Below are 22,857 nucleotides of genomic sequence, written 5' to 3'. Positions count from 1 at the left end.
AACGAAAATTTCGCCTGCACATTTCTGTACAAACGATGTACAAACGATTGAGACCATTTCCGCTTGAATCTGAAGAGGTGGGGGGGCTACCATTTAGACAGCCCCCCCCACTTTGTTTTTGTTCTGGCGGCGCCCCTAATTGTGTACAAACGAAAATTTCGCCTGCACATTTCTGTACAAACGATGTACAAACGATTGAGACCATTTCCGATTAAATCTGAAAAGGTGGGGGGGCTGTCTAAATGGACGTCGCTAGGAGAGCAACCCAGGCAACTGAGAAGCGAATCGAAGTTAACGAAGTACAAAATAATGCCACCATCCGCTCCCCTATGATATTATGATTATTTGAGTGGGATGCTGAGACAATTTTGTTCTAGTCTCCACTTTAAAGTTCCATTTCCTCGGGAATGGTAACGGAGTAAACGTAGCTACCGCGAAGCAAACCAAGTACAAATGAATGTCGCCATCCGTTCCTCTTTGAAATTATTTTCAATTCGAGGTTTTGGGACTACATTTTCCTAAACCACCAGTTTAATGTTCCATTTTCTTGGGAACAGCTGGGGAGCAAATTGAGAAACTACGGAGCAACTGGGAGCAAACGAAGTACAAACGAATGCCACCATCAGTTCCCCTTAGCGATTATTTTTCGTTGGGTGGGGGGGCTGGGACGACGTTGTTCTGCCCCCCCCCACACTTTAAGGTTCCATTTTCTCGGGAACGGTAAGCGAGAAAACGGAGCTACTGCGGAGCAAATGGGAGCAAACGAAGTACAAACGATTGCGACCATCTGTTTCTATCTCTGACTGTTTTCAATTCGAGGGTCTAGGACCACCTTTTTCTGGCCCTCAGTTTAAATTTCTATTTTATCGAGAACGGTAGTGGAGATAACGAAGAAACTGCGGAGCAAATGGGAGCAAACGAAGTACAAACGAATGTCACCATCCGTTCCTCTCTGCTATTGGGTGGGGGGGCTGGGACGACGTTGTTCTGGTCCCCCCACTTTAAGGTTCCATTTTTTCGGGAACGGTAAGGGAGCAAACGGAGCTACTGCGGAGCAAATGGGAGCAAACGAAGTACAAACGATTGAAATTGTTTTCGAAGAATTGCGTGATGGTGGGGGGGGCAGGACTACGCACGCATTTGTAACTTCTGTGAAGGTTGGGTTTCAAGCTATATATATATATATATATATATATATATATATATATATATATATATATATATATATATATATATATAAAGCTTGAAACCCAACCTTCACAGAAATTACAAATGTATTTCCGTCTTTTTAGAATATGCTGTAAATTAATATCTGTCGTATGAAATGGCTACCTGGCGAGAATATTCAGATGTTAGCCCACAGGTGGACATATGTCTCATAAGTTGCAGTCCGGGTACTAACAAAATTAGTAGTGTTCAGAAAGTTTAATCCGAAGGACTTAACACCTTTAACATTTCTCAAACGTCGAAATGATCATGGCACTCAGAATAGAATCATTGCTACCCAGGAACTTAATGGTTTTGCGATAGTACACAAAGACTGTCACCGTGACTACTCCAACAGTAAGAGAAATAATGAATGTGAGGAAGGGCTACAAATATCACTCTTAAAAAGAAACGCCTCCTTTCTGTGTCAGAGTACAACTGAAAGACGAGTTGCTTGTTTTGATGTGAAAGAATTGACTTTCATAACCCAGAGCGTCAAAATTTTTTCATGGCTGAAACTCTACAGATTCGGGAAAACATTCTTTTGCACTGCAGCAGCAGAAATGTTACATAGGGGTGTAGAAGTAGGAAAGAGGTTCATACTTGTGCTGAAGCTGAAGCCCGGTTGCAGCTGAAGCTCTTCCATGACAAATTTCGACTGAACAAACAACGTCCTGTGCAAACGTCTACAGAAAGTAGGAAAACGAGCAATCCAATGCAGCATACGCCTGGACTCGAAAGTGAATAGCAAGCGTAAGAAAGGTGAAGCATTTATTTTGTTGTGTAAGTGGCTGCAAAATAAATCAGACTCTAAGTTTACGACAGTAACAGAGCAACATGGTGAAATTTATTCCGTGAAATGTTTAAGGAAAAAACTTATGGTGATCATCTGTGTTTTAGTTCCGTTCCTGGTAAGCCAGAAATTGTATGTTTGAATAAAGTGGTGAAGTACCATTCAAAAGAACTGGTACGAAAATGCACAGAACATTATGACGATGAGAAAATTCGTTATTAAGAGCAAAGACATTAAGAGCAAAGATTATAAAGGAGAAGATTCGTGAGCACGTGCAAAATGTTAATACTTACCCAGAAATGAAAGAGACGCGAGATCCCAATTTAGGCACTTTATGGTTTCCTACATTATTGCAAACATTGCTCCAGCACCTAATTGCTTCTGCGACGAAATAGGTGCCACTTGGTCATGCAATCATATATGTTTGCAGACCGAGATCTACGATTGGCCCAACAACACTTGGTGTCGGAATGCAAATGAATCATGCATTTGGAACTAGTTGGCTGACCGAAGAACAGTACCAACTCGTATTTTCAGTGGCTTACAACGAAGCCATGCATTACAAGCAGTCGGCAGTTGCTTCTGATAGTGGTGACAATATCTTGAAAGCGATCTATAGTGGAGATTTCCTTCAGTGGGCCGCAGACAACATTGATCATAACATCAACATGGTTACGTATGAGCTTATCCTTACGCCAACATTATTGTTTAAAGAGGAGTTCATGCAAAAACCAGACAAAGAAAACCTTGCCACAGTGATTACAAAGTTTGTTACACGATATCCTCATGCAAAATGTAGGATTATGTTCGTTCTGAACGGTGGAGTACTTATTCGAGTTCGGTGGAATGCGAGTGAATGTTATTGCCAATCAATAGCGCTTATTCGTATTGACTTCCGAACGTGAATTTTCCATTGCATTTGATGGATATGATTCTCCAAGAACGAAGAGTCATGAACACGAAAGACGTAAATGCTAGAGTTATCCACCAGATGTGGTTTTTGACTCCTCCATAGACATCTGCATTAGCGAGGAAATATTTTTATCCAATACCACAGGGACAAATGTATCGCTTGTCTTCCTTATTCATTATCATTAGATGCTCATGATATTGCCCAGTCCAGTGGAGATGCCTACTACTTAATTGTCCAAACGGCTCTAATACATGCTGCCTTGGGTAATTTTGACATTGTTATTGTGTTGCTGATGACACAGACATCGTTATTCTGTTAGTATTTCACTTCAAACCTGAAATGTGTGATGTATTTAAATATTTATATAGGTAGAGTCAAGAGCAAGGATAGAAGTCAGGGAGAGCGTTTATGAACACGACATTGAACCTTCGGGTTCTATAGGCCATAGAGTTAGCTAGCTAGGTAGGTGGGTAGAATCAAGAGTAGCTAGCGCACACATGTGAGTGTCTGTGAAATATGTAGTAATATAACCCGTCTATGTCGTCAAATCTACTGACGATTCATGTCAACAGTGGATGTGATACTATATCTGCACCTTCTGGTATTGGAAAACTTAATACACATAACAAATTTCGAAGTTCACAGAAGGTAAGAGAGTTAAATAGTTCACTCCTGACTTGTCCAGTAAGCATGCTGATGTCCCTGGAATCGGCATAACAATACTGTCGATTCATTATGGTGGAGACCCTGACACATATTTAAACAAAATTCGGCACTTTTGTTTCACGCGATCAATCGCCGGACCAAAGCATGTAATTATTCTTCGATCTTCCCATTCTAATCCAATCTTTTTTAGAACTCCCAACGACAATTCCCAATTCACGCGGTCAAAATAATTTTCCAGAGCAATAAATGCACCATTCACCTCTTTCCCTTTTTCTATAAACATTTCACCGATCACATTTAATAGCCCAATTGCATCTCTTGTGCTCTTACCTCTCCTGAACGCAAACTGTTCCTCCTCAACCGTTTCGTTTGTTCTTCCATACAACTTTCTGTTCAGTATTCGGAGCAGAATTTTAGCTGCATGAGATATGAGACTAATAGTTCTATAAACTTCACATCTCTTTGGGTTAGCCATCGGTATCATGATCGTCTTAAAGAAGTCTTTCGGACACTCTTTTGTTTCATATATTTCATTGCAGAGTCGGAACAATTCTTTCTTGCCCTTGTCTCCCATATTTTTAATGAATTCAATATGTAATTAAATTTACTTAAAATGTGTACGTTGTGCTGAATTTCAGTCGCAATTCAGCTTGTTTATTTATAAAAGATCAGATATTAGTTTATTTTCACTTATGTATTTTCGTTTCATCTGATTTAATTCGTATGGTAGTAGCTCTCACGCTTAATTATACATTGAGAAGCATGCATTTCTTTCATGCTGCAAAATGTTTCAAATATGATACTTCTCTGGAATTATAATGTTTAGAATCGTTTTATATTATGAGCAGAATGTATATTGTTATATATTTGCTTGTATTACGTGAAGGAACAATAACATTTTGTACCACCCTGTATGTACGCGTAGACTTGAGACTAAAAAAGGATCCATATACATGTAAAACTGTTCAGTCTTCCACTTTGAAAGGATGAAAGTCCTCATCTGAGTATTTTTTACTACATAAGTTATTCTACACAATATCATTTTATATACTTTATATGATAATTTCAATAACTTTGTATACATTATACCAACTTGGATAGCGGTGGGCTTTTAATGCGACAATCTTGGATGGATTCTGCGTCAAATGAGACCAAAGTCAGCTTTATACCAATTACTTCTAGGTTGAACCTATATTTTTCACCTGGTGCGCCCACACTATTAGGCTACTTCGGGGTCACTGGATCACAGAAAGAGAATGGACCTGAGAAATCATAATCTAACCCGAGTAACCCGGACAAAAGAAATGACCTGTGAGACCCGTGAATCCACTGGAACCTGAATAGGGATTGTTTTACGTCATGAATACTATAGGAGGTTTCATAAACAAGGATGTTTTTGCCTGATGCTTATGATATTTTTCTTTTATCCTGGGTAGAGTTTTTCGGCTTTGTACCCAACTCTTAACCATGAGAGATTGCACCTGGTTTGTCAAGTAGTTGGCCACGGGAAGTCCGTCTTACAACTTAGATGCACTGGCTGACCTTTCCAGATCCGTTTTACTTGGGACGTTTTGCGTATGACAACTTGTAGTTAATGCTATCAATACTTATTATAAATAAGAAGTCGTCTTTAACTAGTTGAAAAGCTCAATATAAATGATAGAGATTGGTATAAATTGGAGAAACTAAATACGAGATCTAGCTACCAAACAGAAAAGTCTTTATACCTTATGTATGTCATTTATTTATTTACTTATTGTATAAAACGAAAATTTTACAATTTTATTACTGTTGAACAGGGAAAAATGTCAAAGACGGGACACACCACTTGATAGATCTTATTCAGCTGAACAAAATTGTATGGGCGAGTATCAGTAGCGCCGATTTCTGCATAACTTTGGGGGACTCATTAATGTATCTGTCTCGTTGTGAGGTGTTGTCTACAAAATGTAAATTTTAATATATAAAAAGGAACACCCGAGCAAACTTTGGGGAAGGGAGAGTATTGCTTCTCCATTGCCCCTCAAGGATCAGTCAGTAGTTAGTGTAAATCGTCATGTATGGTCTTGGAGAAAATAAAAAAAACTATTCTTTTTTGTGAACCTAAAAATTGATATGACCACCAGATTACGTATTAAGATGAAGCTAGTACTATAGCATTGGCATTATAAGACTATAGCAAGGTGACAGTAGGCTATAGTTTAAAATCATGATTAAATCTCTAATCTTTGTTTAACTGTAATGTTGGCAAAAGATATTACATTGAACAAGTATTAAGACAACATAAAACTGAACAAAACGTTTGAAAGTAAATTCGTAGGCTCAGTTTTCTGAAGAGGTGATAAAAACAAAATTTTATGGCTTTAAAAAGTACGATGTCCTTCGTCGCTGGTATGATGCAGTTGACAGCTTTTATTCTGCTGGAATAGATTGTTTATTTGTTAATTTACCTATGTACTATATCTGAAAATATGCAGGGTGAACCTGAAAGATGTGCACAAACTCCAGGAAGTGATTCGTAACATCAAAAGAAGACAAAAAATCCTCTTGCATATTGTCGAATTCCGCGTCGTGTACCTCTGTCACCATTACACGACGCGAAATTCGACAACATGCAAGAGGACTTTTTGTCTTCTTTTGATGTCATGACTCACCTCCCGGAGTATGTGCACATCTTTTAGGTTCACCCTGTATATTATTAGCTAGCAAATTGCATCTATTCTATTAATAGTGACACACATACCACCTGTAAACGTTCATCAAGGCTAAGTTAAATTAAATTAAACATTTTACATTGCATACAAAAGCTGTTCTTTTTTATTTTAATTTCTGTCATTTGAAAGTAGGTGAACAGTTTTTACAATGAATTCTGTACCACTTATTTTATACCTTTGTTGAAATTGATTGAGAATGAAAATTGTTTCGTTCCTAATCAGAATGAGGTACTTTGACGCGTCCCAAGTAGTTATTAAAGGGTGAGGCCAGGTAGTAATAATCTCCAATGCGAACCATCTCTGAGATATACTTGATGTCTCCTGGAGGACACTGGAAGCTGTGAATAATATCACCTTGTTCATTCAACTCAACGATGACACTTCTAGACAAGTCGTACCTTGCGGCCATCTCAGTGTGATCCACCTAATTTCGTTTAAGAAAACAAAGGTAATGATTAGTTAAAAGGAACTTAAAGCTAATAATACTGAATGCCATATAATAATAAATTCTTAACAACACACGTCATTAGCGGTGTTTTTGCAACATGAGCTTAGAGAAGAAAAACAACCTGTGAAACGTACTGTAATTTTGGGAAATGGTGTTTGAAGGTTAACAAGCAAATTATAGAAATGACTAATACTTAATAAAGTGAAAATGTATTTTAAGAAACGTTAGACTTCTATAATGTGTTGGTAAAATTTAACTCCTTGCTTATCCAGCTTCAAATGCGATTCGCTGAAACTGTATTTTTGAATTTGCCTTTTTGTCTGAAATTTTTAGTAGAAATTTTGCAGTTACATTAAAGATTTGTTTATTACTTGAGAAAATTTCTGAAGATTCTGGATGGAGCTCTTGATTAAAATTCAATCATCATACAATGGTATTTATTTTTGAAAAATAAAACAATTTCTTTGGTGATCTTAATCATTGATCCTTGAATTTTTTAAAAGAAATCTTCTTCTTCCAATGCAATCAAACACTTGTATTTATTTTTAAGATTCTTTAAGTACCTGCATTATGAACAATTTTGGAATACAGTAGCCCCTATATATGTGCATATAAAATTTTACAATCTCCAGTGTGGCTCATAAAATAACCTACCTTCGAAAACGTGCGTAGAAACAATAATGCTTTGAATAATAATTTGAATAAATATCAATTTCTCAACTGCCCAAAGAAGATTTGTATATTTTGATTGATTTAATTCGATTTATGGATAAAAAGCAGAATTTTTCAGAAAGGGGACAACAACAAGGTTGTACATATAGATAAACTATCCTTCATAATAAATGGACACCTACATCATTAAATAGAGTACACATAATCGAAGACTAAATTCAGGCAACCGAAAATCCGGACCGAGTGCGATAAGCACTCCACATGAAGTTTAAGAGTAAAATTCTCTCTCTCGCTCTCTCTCTCTCTCTCTCTCTCTCTCCATATACAGGGTTTTCATAAAGTCTGGACGGATTTAATTTGCTTATAATTTTGATAAAAATGCTCATAATGAAATCAAATAAAGTGTAAACGGTAGCGGAAGGATTAAATTTTTAGTTGGCAACACTGTTAGATAAGCGGCAACTCTGAACACGTTGAGAGAGGGAGAGGGAGGGCAAGGGTCAGTTTCTTACCAAATTCCGTCCATTGTTGTTTTCATTGTTATTTCAATGTTGACTGTTAAAAGTAAGTTGTAAGCTGTATTGGTGTGTGTGTCTTTTAAAGAAATAAATAAATGAAAAACCCCTCTGAGAAGACTATTTTTTTACCGTATCAAAGAAGAAGAGGAGACCGTGAATGGAGATTCGTACCTGGATATGTTGCAGAAAATACCTCATTCCGGAACTGGAGGCATGTGGAATCCAGAACGACATCGTGCTCCAACAGGACGGGGCACCCACTCACTATGCAATCAAGGTGAGACAGTTCCTTGACGAGAAATTCCCTAACCGATGGATTGGCCGCGGTGGCCCGAACGCTTGGCCGCCAAGATCACCCGACCTTACCCCCTGCGACTTCTGGCTTTGGGGTCATGTGAAAACGGAAGTTTATGCAAAGAAGCCAAGTGGTTTGGAGAACTTAAATGACAAAATCAGGGCGTCTGTGGCTGGCATTTCGGATCAAACACGGCGGAAAGCTGTGAGTGGATTCCAGCGCCGCCTACGCGAATGTGTGGACGTAAATGGCGCCCAGTTGGAGGTGTGGCGGTGAATGAACTGAGCTGGTGCAGATTACAGGTAAAAAATTTAATCCTTCCGCTACCGTTTGCACTTTATTTGATTTCAATATGAGCATTTTTTATGTAAATTATAAGCGAATTAAATCCGTCCATACTTTATGAAAACCCTGTATATAATCATCTATCCACATGAAGATGCCAAGAGAATATTGCCATAGTCCATGAAACCACGGGGAAAAGCTTAACATAGTTCATAACGCGTTCATCTCTGAAGTTTTGGATGCACACAGAACTGTAGGAAGCATTTTGAAGGCAACATTTCATTTTTTGCGTACAAAGTTCAGATCCAACAACTATTACCGTAGAGTACATGGAGTACACATGGAGTACATGAGACAGTTTGGGAAGACAACGTTCACCGAACTCCAGGTGGGAGAACCATGTGTCCTCTGGTTTTCAAATGAGGCATATTTTCGGATGAACGGTTTTGTGAACCAAAAGAGTTAGCGAATATGGAGATCAGAGAATCCCCATGTTGCAATTGCAAACTCTTAAACAGAAACATGTGACTGTGTTATATGTCCTTTCTCCGGTTGGGGTTATGAAACAAGTGCTCTTGCAGGGAAATGTATCATCCCTGAGGTACACTAGATGTTTCTCATTAAAGGATTATACTGGACTGAACTCAGAAAGCATTGGTTTATGCAAGATAGAGCATGTCCTCATCCTATACCTGCTATATTTAAACTTCGTTCAAAATGCCGTGACATTGGATTATCAAAACATTATCTGACCACAATCCATTAGATTTCTTGGGTCACGTAAAGGACCATATCAATCACACCAACCCTAACCCTTTGGGCAAACTGAAACATATATCCAGAGTGAAATTTTAGTCACTTCTTCCTGCTTTCTCAAGAAGATGCCGTCCAATTAAATAATATTGCCTAAAATCATTGAGATGGACAGAAAACACATTGAATACTCATGTTGTAAATGTTAGCTTCTATAATTTATAATGAGCCTAATTTGAACTGTCCTTGCATCTTTATTCATTTACAATATAACTTTAATCTTAGTATGGGCCTCTCTATGTATGCATGTATGTTTACAGATAAATGGATCTTATTTTATATTGAAACGTAACGCCAGTACAACACATGACTATAACTGCGTTCCTCTATGTATGAGAACTCGATCACTGTTTACCAGACACCATTCATTAATTATTAATGAAATAGACCTTAATAAAATAATTTTCAATATATCCGTCATTGTTGTTTATAAAAGTATCTGAAATACCGTAAATACGCGCGTAATTTTCGCCCTCGCATAATTTTCGCATCCCAATTTTGAAGGGCATTTTCTGTATATTTTATTTTCCTCGCCTAATTTGCGCACGCGGAAACTTTTTGTGAAACAGCATTTTTCCTGGAATCAATTTCGGTAGCTAATGAACAATTGGCAACGCAGCAAAGCCATTGTTGTAAGGTAAGAAACCACACGACTTCTTAATCAATTTTTTAATGTTATTTTTCTACAAATTTAGAGTTAGTTGTTTGTTGTCAATTCTTCCTACAAAGAAAATGTGTACCGGTATTTTCGTATGGCCTATGTTTAGCAGAAGGGGTCCAGCTCTTTTCTCTAAAATTGTTACTATTTTGGTAATTTCTGTTCACATTCGGTTATTTTAGGGTAGAGTTGGTTAGTTTAAGTTAGGTTAGGCTAGTTTAGGTTACGTTAGGTTGTTTAGTGTATGTTATATTAGTGTAGGAGTCCCGCATAATTTTCCAAAAAATGATAGAATTTCGCTTATTTCTACTAATATTACGTTAGTTTAGGTTAGTTCAGGTTAGCTTACGTTGGTTTATGTTAGGTTAGCTTAGATTTGGTTACGTTATGTTACGTCTAAGTACTTGCATCACTCATTTCTCCTGTAAATTTTGTTTTTTACGTGCTTCTGGACCCCTTGTACTAAACATACTCCTTTCGTATTATTTTGACTGTGTCTAATTTTTTCCCCCTCATAATTTACGCACCCTTGTTTCAAAACAACTTTTTTCGTCTAAAAAAGTGCGAAAATTACGCGAGTAAATACGGTAATTTCGAATTGACTGGTCAACTTCAAAACATGTAAGTATACTCACTTCATGAAGCAGCTGCTTCCACGTAGTATCTCCAAATCTCCTGTTGAAATTAGCAATTCCATTAGCAATTCTGTTCATAAAATAGAGAAATCCTCTAACCAGTCGGTAAGGCCCAAGCATCTGTGCTATTGGTTTTCTTGAAGGATTCCTTGGAGAGAACAAACTAACAAAATAACCACCCTCTCCGTTAGGTTTGATTCCAGATGGAGCTCCAGGTAAACGGTCAGAGAATACGCTCAACTTTCCTTGATCTTCACCACTAATATAATACCTTAAAAGAAAAGTACGTAATTTATAGTATTAAACATATAGTTTTTAGCAAACTGATTTATTGAGCCTGGATTTTTATGTACTATCAACTCCTACATAAATATGTACACTCATGTCCAAAATTATTGTCGCATGTCTATAAATAAACGAACTCGCCCGGTATTTCTTATAATGTTAGTATGTGTATAATCGGTAAAGACATGTATGTGGCAAATTTCATGTCAAAAGAACGTAAATAAGAACAATAAAACGAAATTAAAACTTTCTTGTCCATTTAGCAACATTTTGTTTTACTCACTCTAATTTTCGTATTTATAATTCTTTTCCTATGAAATTTACCACAAATATACATTTTCCGATTATACACATAACATCAGTATTAAAAGTACCCTACAAAATCATTATCAAATTATATTCTTACAAAAGACAGTTATAGATATGCGACAATCATTTTGGACATGAGTGTACATGAGTGTAATAAAATGTCTGAAACACGTACGTAAAAAATTGAAATTCGTAATGAATTATGTACTACAAGTGCTTATTTTTAACATTAATGCTTATTTTCTTATAAATTCCTTTCCGCACAAAGGGATATGTTCATTTTAACATTACTTACAAAAATTCAAGTTACAATATTAGAGTGCTTACTTTAAATGTTCTTGATCTTCTGCAATGTACATTTATATATTAACCACAGTTTAAATATACATGTGTTTAATTATTTAATTTACAATATGTCATCACCAGGTACATTTCAAAATGTTTAGAAGTAAATGTTCGTTGTCCAAATTTTTCAGTCAAAAAGCATTTACAAATATCCAAGTTAGCTTTAATCTTGAGATAGGCACTGTTTGAATATATTCAATTATTTAACTTACAATATGTCACTGTGTACATTTCCAAATATTTAGAAGTGAATGTTCGTCGTTGATCAGACAATGTGTTCTTGTACTTAGAGAAACCTCTTTACGTTGCAAGAAGTAACCGGAGCGCACTTGAGGAGGTGAATATGTTTGGGAGAAATATCATTCGGAGAGTTAACTGTTTCATTATTAAGAACGCGGCTCACTGTCAATAAGCTGTTGTAACCTGGGTTACTTTCAGTCACTGCGTTAAATTTTCTTCGAATTCTCTCCCACATCTCCTCCGACAACAGCCAGTTTCTTTCCTGTATAATCACATATATATATTGCGGAGAAAGTCCCGGAACGGTCCAATATCTCGCGAAGTATAAAGATCAACAAAACAAAAATAACACATGTTAAATAGTTTTGGAATAGCTATTCAATGATACCAAAGTCATCCCCACCCCCTTCGGTAATACGGGGGTAACTTTAAAATTTTAAGTGGGAATCCCTGTTTCCTATTGCACATTTGGATTCTCCAGAAAAAGTGACAGTGATTTGACCCAAAATTGAAAACAGTATCTTCGCAGATGGCGCTTGAATCGACACACAAAAAAAGGCGTTGCAGCAAAAGTTACGAAAATGCTGATAGCCAGTCCCGTGCTCTCTGGCCGTAAGGTTAGCGTATTGGGTCACTGAGGTAGAGGTTCTGGGTTTGATCCCTGTTCAAGGCAACCTTTTTTTCTTTTATTTCCCCAAATAAATTCCATACGTTTTAATTTCAATTAGTACTTTTTTGAAGTTACATAGAATAGAAATCTCGATAATTGTTTTGTAAACTAGCTTTATGAAGTAGTTCTTAGTAATAGTGTCACTAGAGTTAGGGTTATTAGAGTTCATAGGGTTATTTACAACAAAAATAAACCATTTTGTCGCTATTTGTATTTTCTTGCAAATTAATAAATATGGACAAATATATTATTTTTATCAAAGTTAAAATATTTGAATTCATTATTTGGGTATAAAAAGTTTACATAAAAATTTTACAGTGCGGGGGACTCGAACTTACGATCTGTGAATCTGCAGTCCAGTACGCTAATCGTATGGCCACAGAGTACAATACTGTTAGGCCACATTTTCACAACGTTTTGCCGCCCCCTTTTTTGTGTCGATTCAAATGCCATCCGTGAAGGTACTGTTTTCAATTTTGGGTCAAATCACTGACACTTTTTCTGGAGAATCCAAAAGTGCAATAAACAGTGGGGATTTCCATTTAAAATTTTAAAGTTACCCCCTGTACCCCCGAACGGGTGGTAATAGGGAGTTGCGTTTGGTATCATTGGATGGCTTTTTCAAAACTATTTAACTCATGTTTTATTTTTTGTTTGCTGATCTTTATATTTCTCGAGATATTGAACCGTTCCGGGACTTTTTCCGCACCCTGTATATATATATGCATACAGATACAGCTGAATCCACTGAAAATGAGTGAAGCACAGATCTGACTTTTTGAAAATGATCATTGTAAAACTGACTTGCACGTATCCAAGTGTCCCATCTAGTAATATAGGTTCCGGAGTAAGTGGTACACCTAGCAATAGTTCCTTGTAAACTTGCCGCAATAGTTCCCGGCAGATTATGGATGCGTTAAAATATTAAATAATACTTTTGATAAAGTGGATAAGTTCAAATAACTAGGATCAATATTAACTGACGAAAATCATATTCACGAAGAAATTAAATGTCGACTAAAAGCCGGGAATTCGTTTCAAAATATCTTGTCGTCGCGACTTCTGTCAAGCAATTTGAAGCTTAAAATATATAAAACGATAATCATGCCTGTTGTTCTGTATGGTTGAGAAACGTTGTCGCTTACTCTGAGGGAAGAACATAGACTGAAAGTATTTGAGAACAAGATCCTGAGACGAATATTCGGTCCCAAGAGGAACGGGAATGGGTTATGGCGAAAACTTCGTAACGAGGAACTACATAATTTATACGGTTTACCCAACATTGTTAGGGTCATCAAGACTAGGAGGCTTAGGTGGGCAGGTCATGTAGCTAGAATGGAAGAAAGTAGGAACACTTTCAAAGTCTTAACTGGAAGACAATCGGAAAACGACCATTAGGAAGAAAAAGGCGCAGATGGGAGGACAATATTAAGATGGATCTCGCAGAGATAGTAATACAAATTAGAAACTGGATAGAAGTCCAATTGGCTAAGGATAGAAGTCAGTGGAGAGCTTTTGTGAACGCGACATTGAACCTCCGAGTTCCATATGCCATAGAGTTAGTTAGTTAGTTAATTTTCACTATGTCAGGGACTCCTATTTACTCTTAAATTGTCAACACATCATGGGTTGAATAATTTCGTAAAGGTTCTTTTCCCTTCAGGAAAGGGACTTTTCCTCCTTTACTAGTTTTGATATGTCCGTCTGAGGCTATAAATAATAGTTTCTTAACCGAAAACAAATTGGGGTAGCTTATAACAGAGCACAAAACACACTTTTCCAGCACAAAGTTTGTTGTCACCTTCTAGCGCCATCTAACGTCAAGTAAATAAGCACTCGTCGTTAGTGTTTTGTTATCATAAACATTTAAGAGAATAGTCACTCTTGAAAACATTTATTTCTCTTGATTATTAAAAAAATATCTAGTAGCACCGGTGAACGTCAGTATTCCAACTAATAAAATTCATTGCAAATTAACTATAATGAAAAGTATAAAACATTATGTAGTTTGATAATTAAATAATTAACAAAAACGAACTTTACATTCGTGCTTAAACATAAGCCAGAACATATGACGCTATTCCATTGCCAGATTGTAATTTCAAATTTTTCCTTTCTTCGCTTTCAGTGATTAATCTCATTGTTGTTGTCAGAATGCAAGCATATATTTATGGGAGTATACAGTAAATAATGTTGAATTTTACTTACGTATATAGAACTTTTTAAACTGTCAAGTGTGGATAGTGGATTGTATTGTAAGAGTTGAGTTTTGGTTCATGCGAGTTCTCATGTACCGATCAATGCGCGATAAGTTCCTTGAGTGATATGTAAATTTTAAAGTATATAATGTGACTGCTTGGAACACTCTTGGGTATAATCAAAGAATAGGGTGTCTAAAATGAGTCTCTATTATAAAATGGGAATGAATATAAATGAGTAATATATATATATATATATATATATATATATATATATATATATATATATATATATATATATATATATAGGGTCTATATATATATATATATATATATATATATATATATATATATATATATATATATATATATATATATATATATATATATATATATATATATATAGAGAGAGAGAGAGAGAGAGAGAGAGAGTTTGATTAAATGATAGGACACCTATAAATATATGAGCCCAGTGCATTCTTTGCTACAAGGTATTGACTGTTTCTACATAATGATAGATATTCGAGCACTGACCGTAAATTAGAATTTCGTATGGGGAATGTGTCATGTGAAAATGACCGACTATGTTTCACTTCGTGGCTTGACATCCAACCGTAAACGTGTGTACAAACTGACCATCTGATCTGACGATGTGAGTAGTGTCTATGTAGTAAATGGTTCCGGATAGTTTAAAAGTAACTACAAAACATATAGCCGTTTCCATAATTGGTACAGTTTAAGTGTACGCGTCCAGTCTTATACTCGCCATAGTACTTGGTTACCTTGAGATTTTTGTCTTTCTTCGATGTTACCTTACTAAGTTGTGTTCATCACTGTTTATGGAGGTCAAAGAATGGATAAGGGTAAATAGTATAGTAGATTTATTACAGTAGAGTCCCATTATCCCGTACCAGAACGTCAAAGAATGCTAATGACCATGAATCATCACTTTTATTTTTAGAGACATAGTGTTTGAAATTAGTTGACGCCTCAAGGTTAGCGCCCTTGCGGATTGGGAGCTCTAGTAAGAATTTGGCAAACAACTTGCTAGTAAAAAATTATTTTTTAAATTTCTTTTTAATTTTGGCAAACCCCAGTTAGGATTTTCTTTATTTTATCGACTCCTACGCTATTTTCCATACTTTAATCTGAACTCTTCTCAGTTTACTGAGCGGTCGGATAATATTTTTATTTGAGATTCTAAATTAAGAGACCACACCATCCTTCCGGTAGTTCCCGGGGCTGCAATGGTGTTGACTGGATACGGTGAGTAGTGAGATTTCCATAAAGCCCTTATCTTTGTGAAGATCTCATTCTGGGCAGGGCTTCTCTCGCACTTAGAGATATATCTTAGGCCACGCATTTAGTAGATCACCAGTTTCGGCATATTGAAAAGAATATTTGGCTGTGAGATTGACGATTGTCATGTGTTTAAATTCGACCACTTATCTTTGTTTTATTTAGTGTTCTAGTTTATTTCCTTTGACAAGCCGCTGTTCCTCTTTACCTATCTTTCTATTTCTCTTCTCTAAGATATTTTTTCAACCTTTCTCCGCCAGTTTTAACTTGACAATGCTTAATTTTTTAACATACCTTTCCCGAACCTAAATATTCAATTGAGATATTGCGAGATAAAATTCGTGGAGTTATTTACACTCGTTAGACATCTAGGGACCGTTTCCATCATAATTTGACCCACTGTAGTCGTGATCGATCGCATAGTATACAATCTAACTTTACTTTCGTCTTCCTTTACCATTTTCTGATTGAAGTTTACCGTTGTGCTAGTCATTCCCTCCATTTTTGTTTATACCATGTGCAATACAGATTAATTTTCCTGTAGATGTTTGATCCCATAAGTGTTTGCTAAATTTTGAGGTTTTTCATTTAGATGACAAACTGTCAGATAATTTCTTTTATATCGGAGTTCGGTTCACGTACCTGCTCCAAAATCTTGAATGTTAGTTCTGAAATCATCGAGGTTGTAAGTGTTTACATTATTTAACAGTTATTTGTTCATCGTCTAGTCGAATTTATTTTATTGTAAGTATTGTTGCAACCTAAAAATTTTATTGAGCGGGGTAATTAATTTAAAATGGTAAAATAATGATTAAAGATATGCATATTAAAGTGGGAATGCGTAATGAATGTAAATGTGATATTGAAGAAAAAGCGTATAATGTTGAAATGCGTTGATAAATATGAATAAAAGGGTCTTATCACCTACCCCGAACGGTTGCGTTTTGTTGCCGTATTTTCATAAATTCGACAATTGTAAAGCGTAACTTTAGAATATATCGCCCTATGTTAAACACCATCTTTAACCTTGTAATGTGGTTAACTTGTATCTGTGTATATTAACATATCATATTGTCGTACTAATTGCATTTTGCATGTAAAACCAGGCAGGTTATCGTAACTGTAAAGCTACCATCAAATTTATCGTTAAGCCCATAAACCTGAAATCTTCCCATACAGCTGTATCCATTTCTCTGTCATATATAGACCTTCAAACGCAAATAGTGTTTTCTGACTTAGTGATTGTGATCTTGGTGCGAAGTCGACTAACAACTTCTGTAACCTCATACTGATTATCTTTCGACATTGATAACATAATCTCCACGAGTTCATGAAATCTTGGTTCCTTGAAATCATCCTAATATGACTGCGAGTGTGAGTGTGTGCAATAACATATAATATGACGATAAGTTGAGAGATATTGTTAACAAATACCAGACGAAGTAATGGATTAAATGATTTGGTGAAATCAAAAGCCAATAACAAAAGATTTTGTCGTTATTAATTTATGAGTGGATAAATTATATAAATAAGTAAATCCATAGACTGAATGTGTGATAGTTGCACATAAATAAGTATTATTTCATTGCATATCCGAATAGATGTGAATTACGTGAATGGACTCCAAAGAGGTGCAGTGTGGACACGTGAAACAAAATATTATCAGAAACGACGAGAAAGGACTCGTTCGAAAAAAAAAAAATGTGTACCTTATTATTATACGAGATACAACCTGATGTTTCTAATGTCTAATCTATATATTTTATTTTGTTTTTTTCTTTCCATTTATAGCATTAAATCTATATTGACATAATTCAACATCTGATGTATAATGATATACTAATATGTATACTTATTTGAATGTAGTTAATATTTTCTTCATGCTTATTTCTAATAGCTGTAATACATGTTACTAAACTGTAGTTAATCAATAGTTTCCTTCCAAGCAAATATTACCTACTCACCTGTACCAATACATTGTCCTGTATGTTTGTGCGCTTGAATGAGTGATAACTTCAGCTTTAAGTGGTAATCTCTAGTGTTGGTCTAGAATAATAACATTTCTTATGTATGTATATAACTATAACATGTGTATATTGATTCACGACCGAGGTCATGAAGGATAACTAATTCTAAATTAATATAAATCGGCTCTGAAAGGCAAGCTGAAACAACGGAATGAGCTGGGATAAGGACAGTCTTTTCAAGAATCTCGAGAACTCTGATTTGTGGAAAATATGTGCATCGTTGTGAATTTTTTCTTTCCTTGGCTAACTCAAATGCGTTCGACCATCATCATGTATAATTAGTTACTGGATAAAAGTTATTTAATCCTCAAAAATAATAGATAAACGATTAAATTAACACTTCTCATCATCTGGGGTTTGTCAAGGTAACTCCAACTTATGCAGTTACCTGGATCCAGGTCAGAGTAGTATGACGGAACATGTGTCTCATCAGGAGCAATTCGGAATTGATTCTCGAATAATAAAATCCGGATATGAAACATGTTTTAAAGTTTATTTAAGCTTTCTTACTATATTTCCATAATTATCTAGTATTGCTTCATTTCTAATTTCTTCTTTCTCTTCCTCTTTTATCTTCTTCTCTATTAACCATAGAATATCCAACATTCCTTCTCTGCAGCGTTTTTCTTCTCGTCTCTCCCGACCTCTAACATAATACCTTTCTTTAGAAACCTTTCCAACTCTCTTCCTATCCTTCTACGCTTATTCTCCTTCTTCTTTATCTTCTATCTTCCTCTCGACTTTTCTGTATCTCTTTCTCAATCTTTCCTACTTTTAAAATAAAACTAAAGAGAGGTCGTGACTGGGAGTTGTCGCTATAGACGCGGTCAATAGATTCACTTAATTTTCTCTCCGGAACATATGTAGAACAGCAAAAATGAAAATTATTCTAGTTTATTTACTGAATTAACAAATCGAAGTTCAAGTTGGCGACTCAAGAAGGGATCATCACTTACTTCTTCACTTTCCCAATCACGACCAGGTCTCTTTCTTCACGAGGCTGCAGTTAATGAACGGTATCAAAACAGAAGAATCGTAGCTACGTGAAGATGATGAGAATATCTGAAGATCGTGGAGCTTGGAATCTCAGTTGCAGAAAGCGATCTGCCACTAATGGTAGAATCTCTATGATAATGATTAATAGATAATAATTAAAGAGTCTCTACTACATAGAGGAGCACATTCTCAGATCGTATGATACATGAATTGTTATCATTCAATATGTTATGCATGAAAAATAGACATTAAGATCAGGAATGGGTGTAAATCCTGAGTGCAGACACCGTTTAAAGATGTGTATTGGAAAGAAACAAAGGATAGAGAATGTAGTTATTCGGGTAGTTACAGAGGGTGTCAGAATATTAGAGAAGCTTTTGCTTCCTTTACATCTCAAGAGCACATATATGTTCTATAATGGGTTTGGTACAATTTGGTGTTTATAGGGTTCTTCTCCTTTATATTATATCAATTTTTAGGTTGACGTATCATCGATAATTGACTTTGCCTCCTTCAGAATAATGGTGAATCAAAAACCAATGAAAATTAGAATACAATGTTGTAGATTTTTTAAAAGAGAGATCAAATGCGGTAAGAATTTTTGGACAATTCAAAACAGTCATTATAATGTTATGAATGACCTACTTTCTCAGTTAGATTAAGCTCTTATCAGTTTATTACCGAAAGGAAAAGTAGAAAGATGGTGTGGTTGGAGATTATAACATTATTATATTGTGAATTTCATCAATAATAAAACAGCAAGCTCGCAAGGACCTGATATTATTATAAAGAAAACGGGTTATCAAGACTCGTTAATTTTGAATGTAGAAACCACTGATCACTATGAGTAACTTTCAATTGTAGTTGGAACGGTATATGATACAGTCATGTTATTCAGTCATTTTTGTAGTGACACGATTGACTGATCATTATTTTAAGGGTAGAGGGAATATTCTTGTAGGCAGGGTAAAAGTTAATTGCAACATTTAGCATAGAGTAAAATTGCAAGATAATAAAAGTATTGCAGCACTTTCAAATATTTAGTTTAATTTTACTTATTTAAAGAATAAAACACTTATTATAAAATAATCCCACTTACTTCAGAATGCGACTTTTTCCTGTTTCTGCGATAAGAATATATGTTCCATCAGGGGATATTTGAATGCCGTCAGGAAATCTCAGTCCCGTAACAACCTCTTCATTTATCCTTGTTTGCAAGTTGTATCTCAAAAGCCTGTAAAACATAAGCATATATTATAATATGTCCTACTAAGTGGTCAACTTAAGAGAAATACTGTGACCTATGTGACCTTTAATCACAAATGCTACTGGTCTCTGAGACCATGGAAAACTATTTTCTACCTTCTAGTCGCAGAGATTCTGCTTGTATTCTTTACAATTGGATGGCCATTATCATTTAAGTAAACTTGATGGTTTACGAGTATTTTCTAACTCACAGACAGCAATACAAATATCAAAAGTTGCTCGAAGAGTCATGAAATGATAGAATCAGCATAACCTTTGAATGAACTAGTTTAGATGAAAACAAGAATTCAAAATAATATTATTATTCCACAATATTGTCCGCGTTTAATAGAAAATATTTTGAGACCTATATCAACCTATGGATGTGAAGTGAAAAAATGGTATGGGTAATATGATATAAATATTCAGCATAGTTTTGGAGAAAAGTGAAAGAAACGAATAGTTTTAGAAACCTAAAAATTGATGATGTAGCTTTCGATAAATCACATCACCTAATAATTAAAAAAGACTGATACTGAAATATTACCCTAGGGTTGCCATTTTTCGTAAGCCTAAAGCAGGATATACTTACCAAACATATGCAGATCGCCGTTTTTTAATATATTTTATCAATGGAACTAATTATTAACTATGAATATAATAGAAAGAAATGCATTTATTCATGAATGAAAATTACACTGAAAGTTTCAACAAGAAATACACGAAACAGAAACAGAAACCTTGTAGCGTCAGGTTGTTGGTGGTCAGTTGAACAGAAATCTTGATCTTCTGAATCGGTAAAACAGTAACATCATTAGCCATAATTTCACCGTTGTCGATACGAAAAATCGTATCCTAGCGATAGAACCATATCGATATCTTATAATAACCATAGTTACACATAGTAAGTCGAAATTTACAAATGCCACTAAGAATTTCTCTAATTGTTCAAAGTATTCTGGCGTCCCGCCATGTAATGCATTCCTCTTAAGTGTAATCCTAGGTGCAAAACTAAAATCCTGTTATAAACTTTTTGTAGATAAAGACAGTTTGAAATACTTTCCAAAGGTGGCTGGTGCTATCAAATAAAATGATACAGATCGTTAAGGTACAAGAACTCTATCACAATTCACGGAAGAAAGTTTATGAGCATGCTTATAAACTCCTAGACAACCTAGGAGATCGCCTCAAAATAAAGCAAGATACCTTGAACTTTCGAACTCATAAACATATACAATGATGTTCAAGCTATGTACATTTATTATTATTATTTTCAAAATTTCTTCAATAGTCTTCTATAAATTGCTTGGGAAGTTGCTATTGTCTTGGGGTATTTGACGTATGGAAACTTTGCATTCAAGATATTATTGGCACAATTTATTCATTTATATTTTTGCTCATTGTTTGAGTAAACTGTCATTAATTTAACAATTATGGATATTCTTTGGGGCAAAGTAGACAAATCTTTGGACGAATAAAGGGATCTATCACTAATATATGACTATTCATGCAATTTTTCATGTATTTTCAATTTTTAAGATCTTACAATGTGATTTAAGTATAAGCTTAGTACGTCCATCTATCCATTACTTTACACTATAACTCATGGACGAAAGCCAACTTTTGAATTCCGTTTCTTTTTTGCAACAGATAAATAGGTAACGAAGACTTTAATGGTAGCTATCCATATCCCATTCATTTATAATTGTATATTTCGCATAGTCACATAACTTCTACAATATGATGCAACCTAAGGGAATAAGTAATGCGAAGCGTACCTTCGAAGCGACATGGGAAGCTTCGCTTTACTCTCTTTACTGGCATGTCTTAACTGTCTTATGTTTTGTTAAGAGATTCAGGTTGAGAAATTCTGAACATCTAATTTCTTATGATAATGATATATTTGTAAGCGTGTCAATGTTTCATTAAGTAAAAAAATCACAGTATTATATTATTCTATTGATTCACTAATACTTCGTGCTCTCATGTTATTCCTTTATATTGCCCAATATTTTTCATATGTGGTTCTATAAATCCCATTGCTATTGCTAAATTATGTAAGTCTCACTGCTATTCGGAAAGTGTTGATAAATATTTATTTTCGTAACAGTAACATGTTAATCTGAGCTTCAGCTGTTGTAGGTTTACCAGAAGTTTTGACATCCATATTCTCTCTTGGTTTATGAATGAAATTCTGAACTGTTCAAACGTACAATTTTCAAATACTTGTTACATTTTATCCTCATTCCTTTTGTTTTTCACTGATTTAATAGGCCAAGATTAATTCTATCCCGCAAAACGTCAATATCTGGTCATTCTTAACCTGCGTATTTTTCTCTTAACTTAAGAAGATTGTTTTTCAGAAATACAAGGATATGCATACAATCGCTAGATACAGTAAAACCTGTCTATGTTCTTCACTATCGGTTGCATTGAAAAGTGGCCAACTTAGACAGGTGGCCAACTTACAGAAAATAAGTGTGATTGGTGTATTTTTAGAATTGGATTTCTAGTATTATTTGATTGTAAAATTTTAATAAGCAATGAGACGACAACTATTTTTGAAAAACTGTACCGGTATGTGGAGTAACGGCACATACGCACTTACTCATTTTGTAGTTTTTGTA

The 22,857-nt window shown here is 35.2% G+C and overlaps 1 protein-coding gene across 1 annotated transcript in view; it reads right to left on the bottom strand.

Moving 5' to 3' along the window:
* Window positions 1-6,365: 6,365 nt before the first annotated feature.
* The window catches only part of LOC145663605 (adipocyte plasma membrane-associated protein Hemomucin-like), a 68,286-nt gene continuing 51,794 nt past the window's right edge, over window positions 6,366-22,857 (bottom strand). The window contains exons 6-8 of the mRNA XM_081729715.1: window positions 20,085-20,219; window positions 10,617-10,887; window positions 6,366-6,716 (exon numbers count right to left, since the gene is read on the bottom strand). Coding sequence (XP_081585841.1) covers window positions 6,507-6,716; window positions 10,617-10,887; window positions 20,085-20,219 — 616 coding nt within the window. The 3' untranslated portion in view covers window positions 6,366-6,506. The remainder of the gene's footprint in view (window positions 6,717-10,616; window positions 10,888-20,084; window positions 20,220-22,857) is intronic.

This window comes from Thermobia domestica, chromosome 11, assembly GCF_964235325.1.
Source record: "Thermobia domestica chromosome 11, izTheDome1.hap1.1, whole genome shotgun sequence".
In the NCBI taxonomy this organism is placed as follows: Eukaryota; Metazoa; Arthropoda; class Insecta; order Zygentoma; family Lepismatidae; genus Thermobia; species Thermobia domestica.
This window is presented reverse-complemented; position numbering and strand designations above follow the sequence as displayed.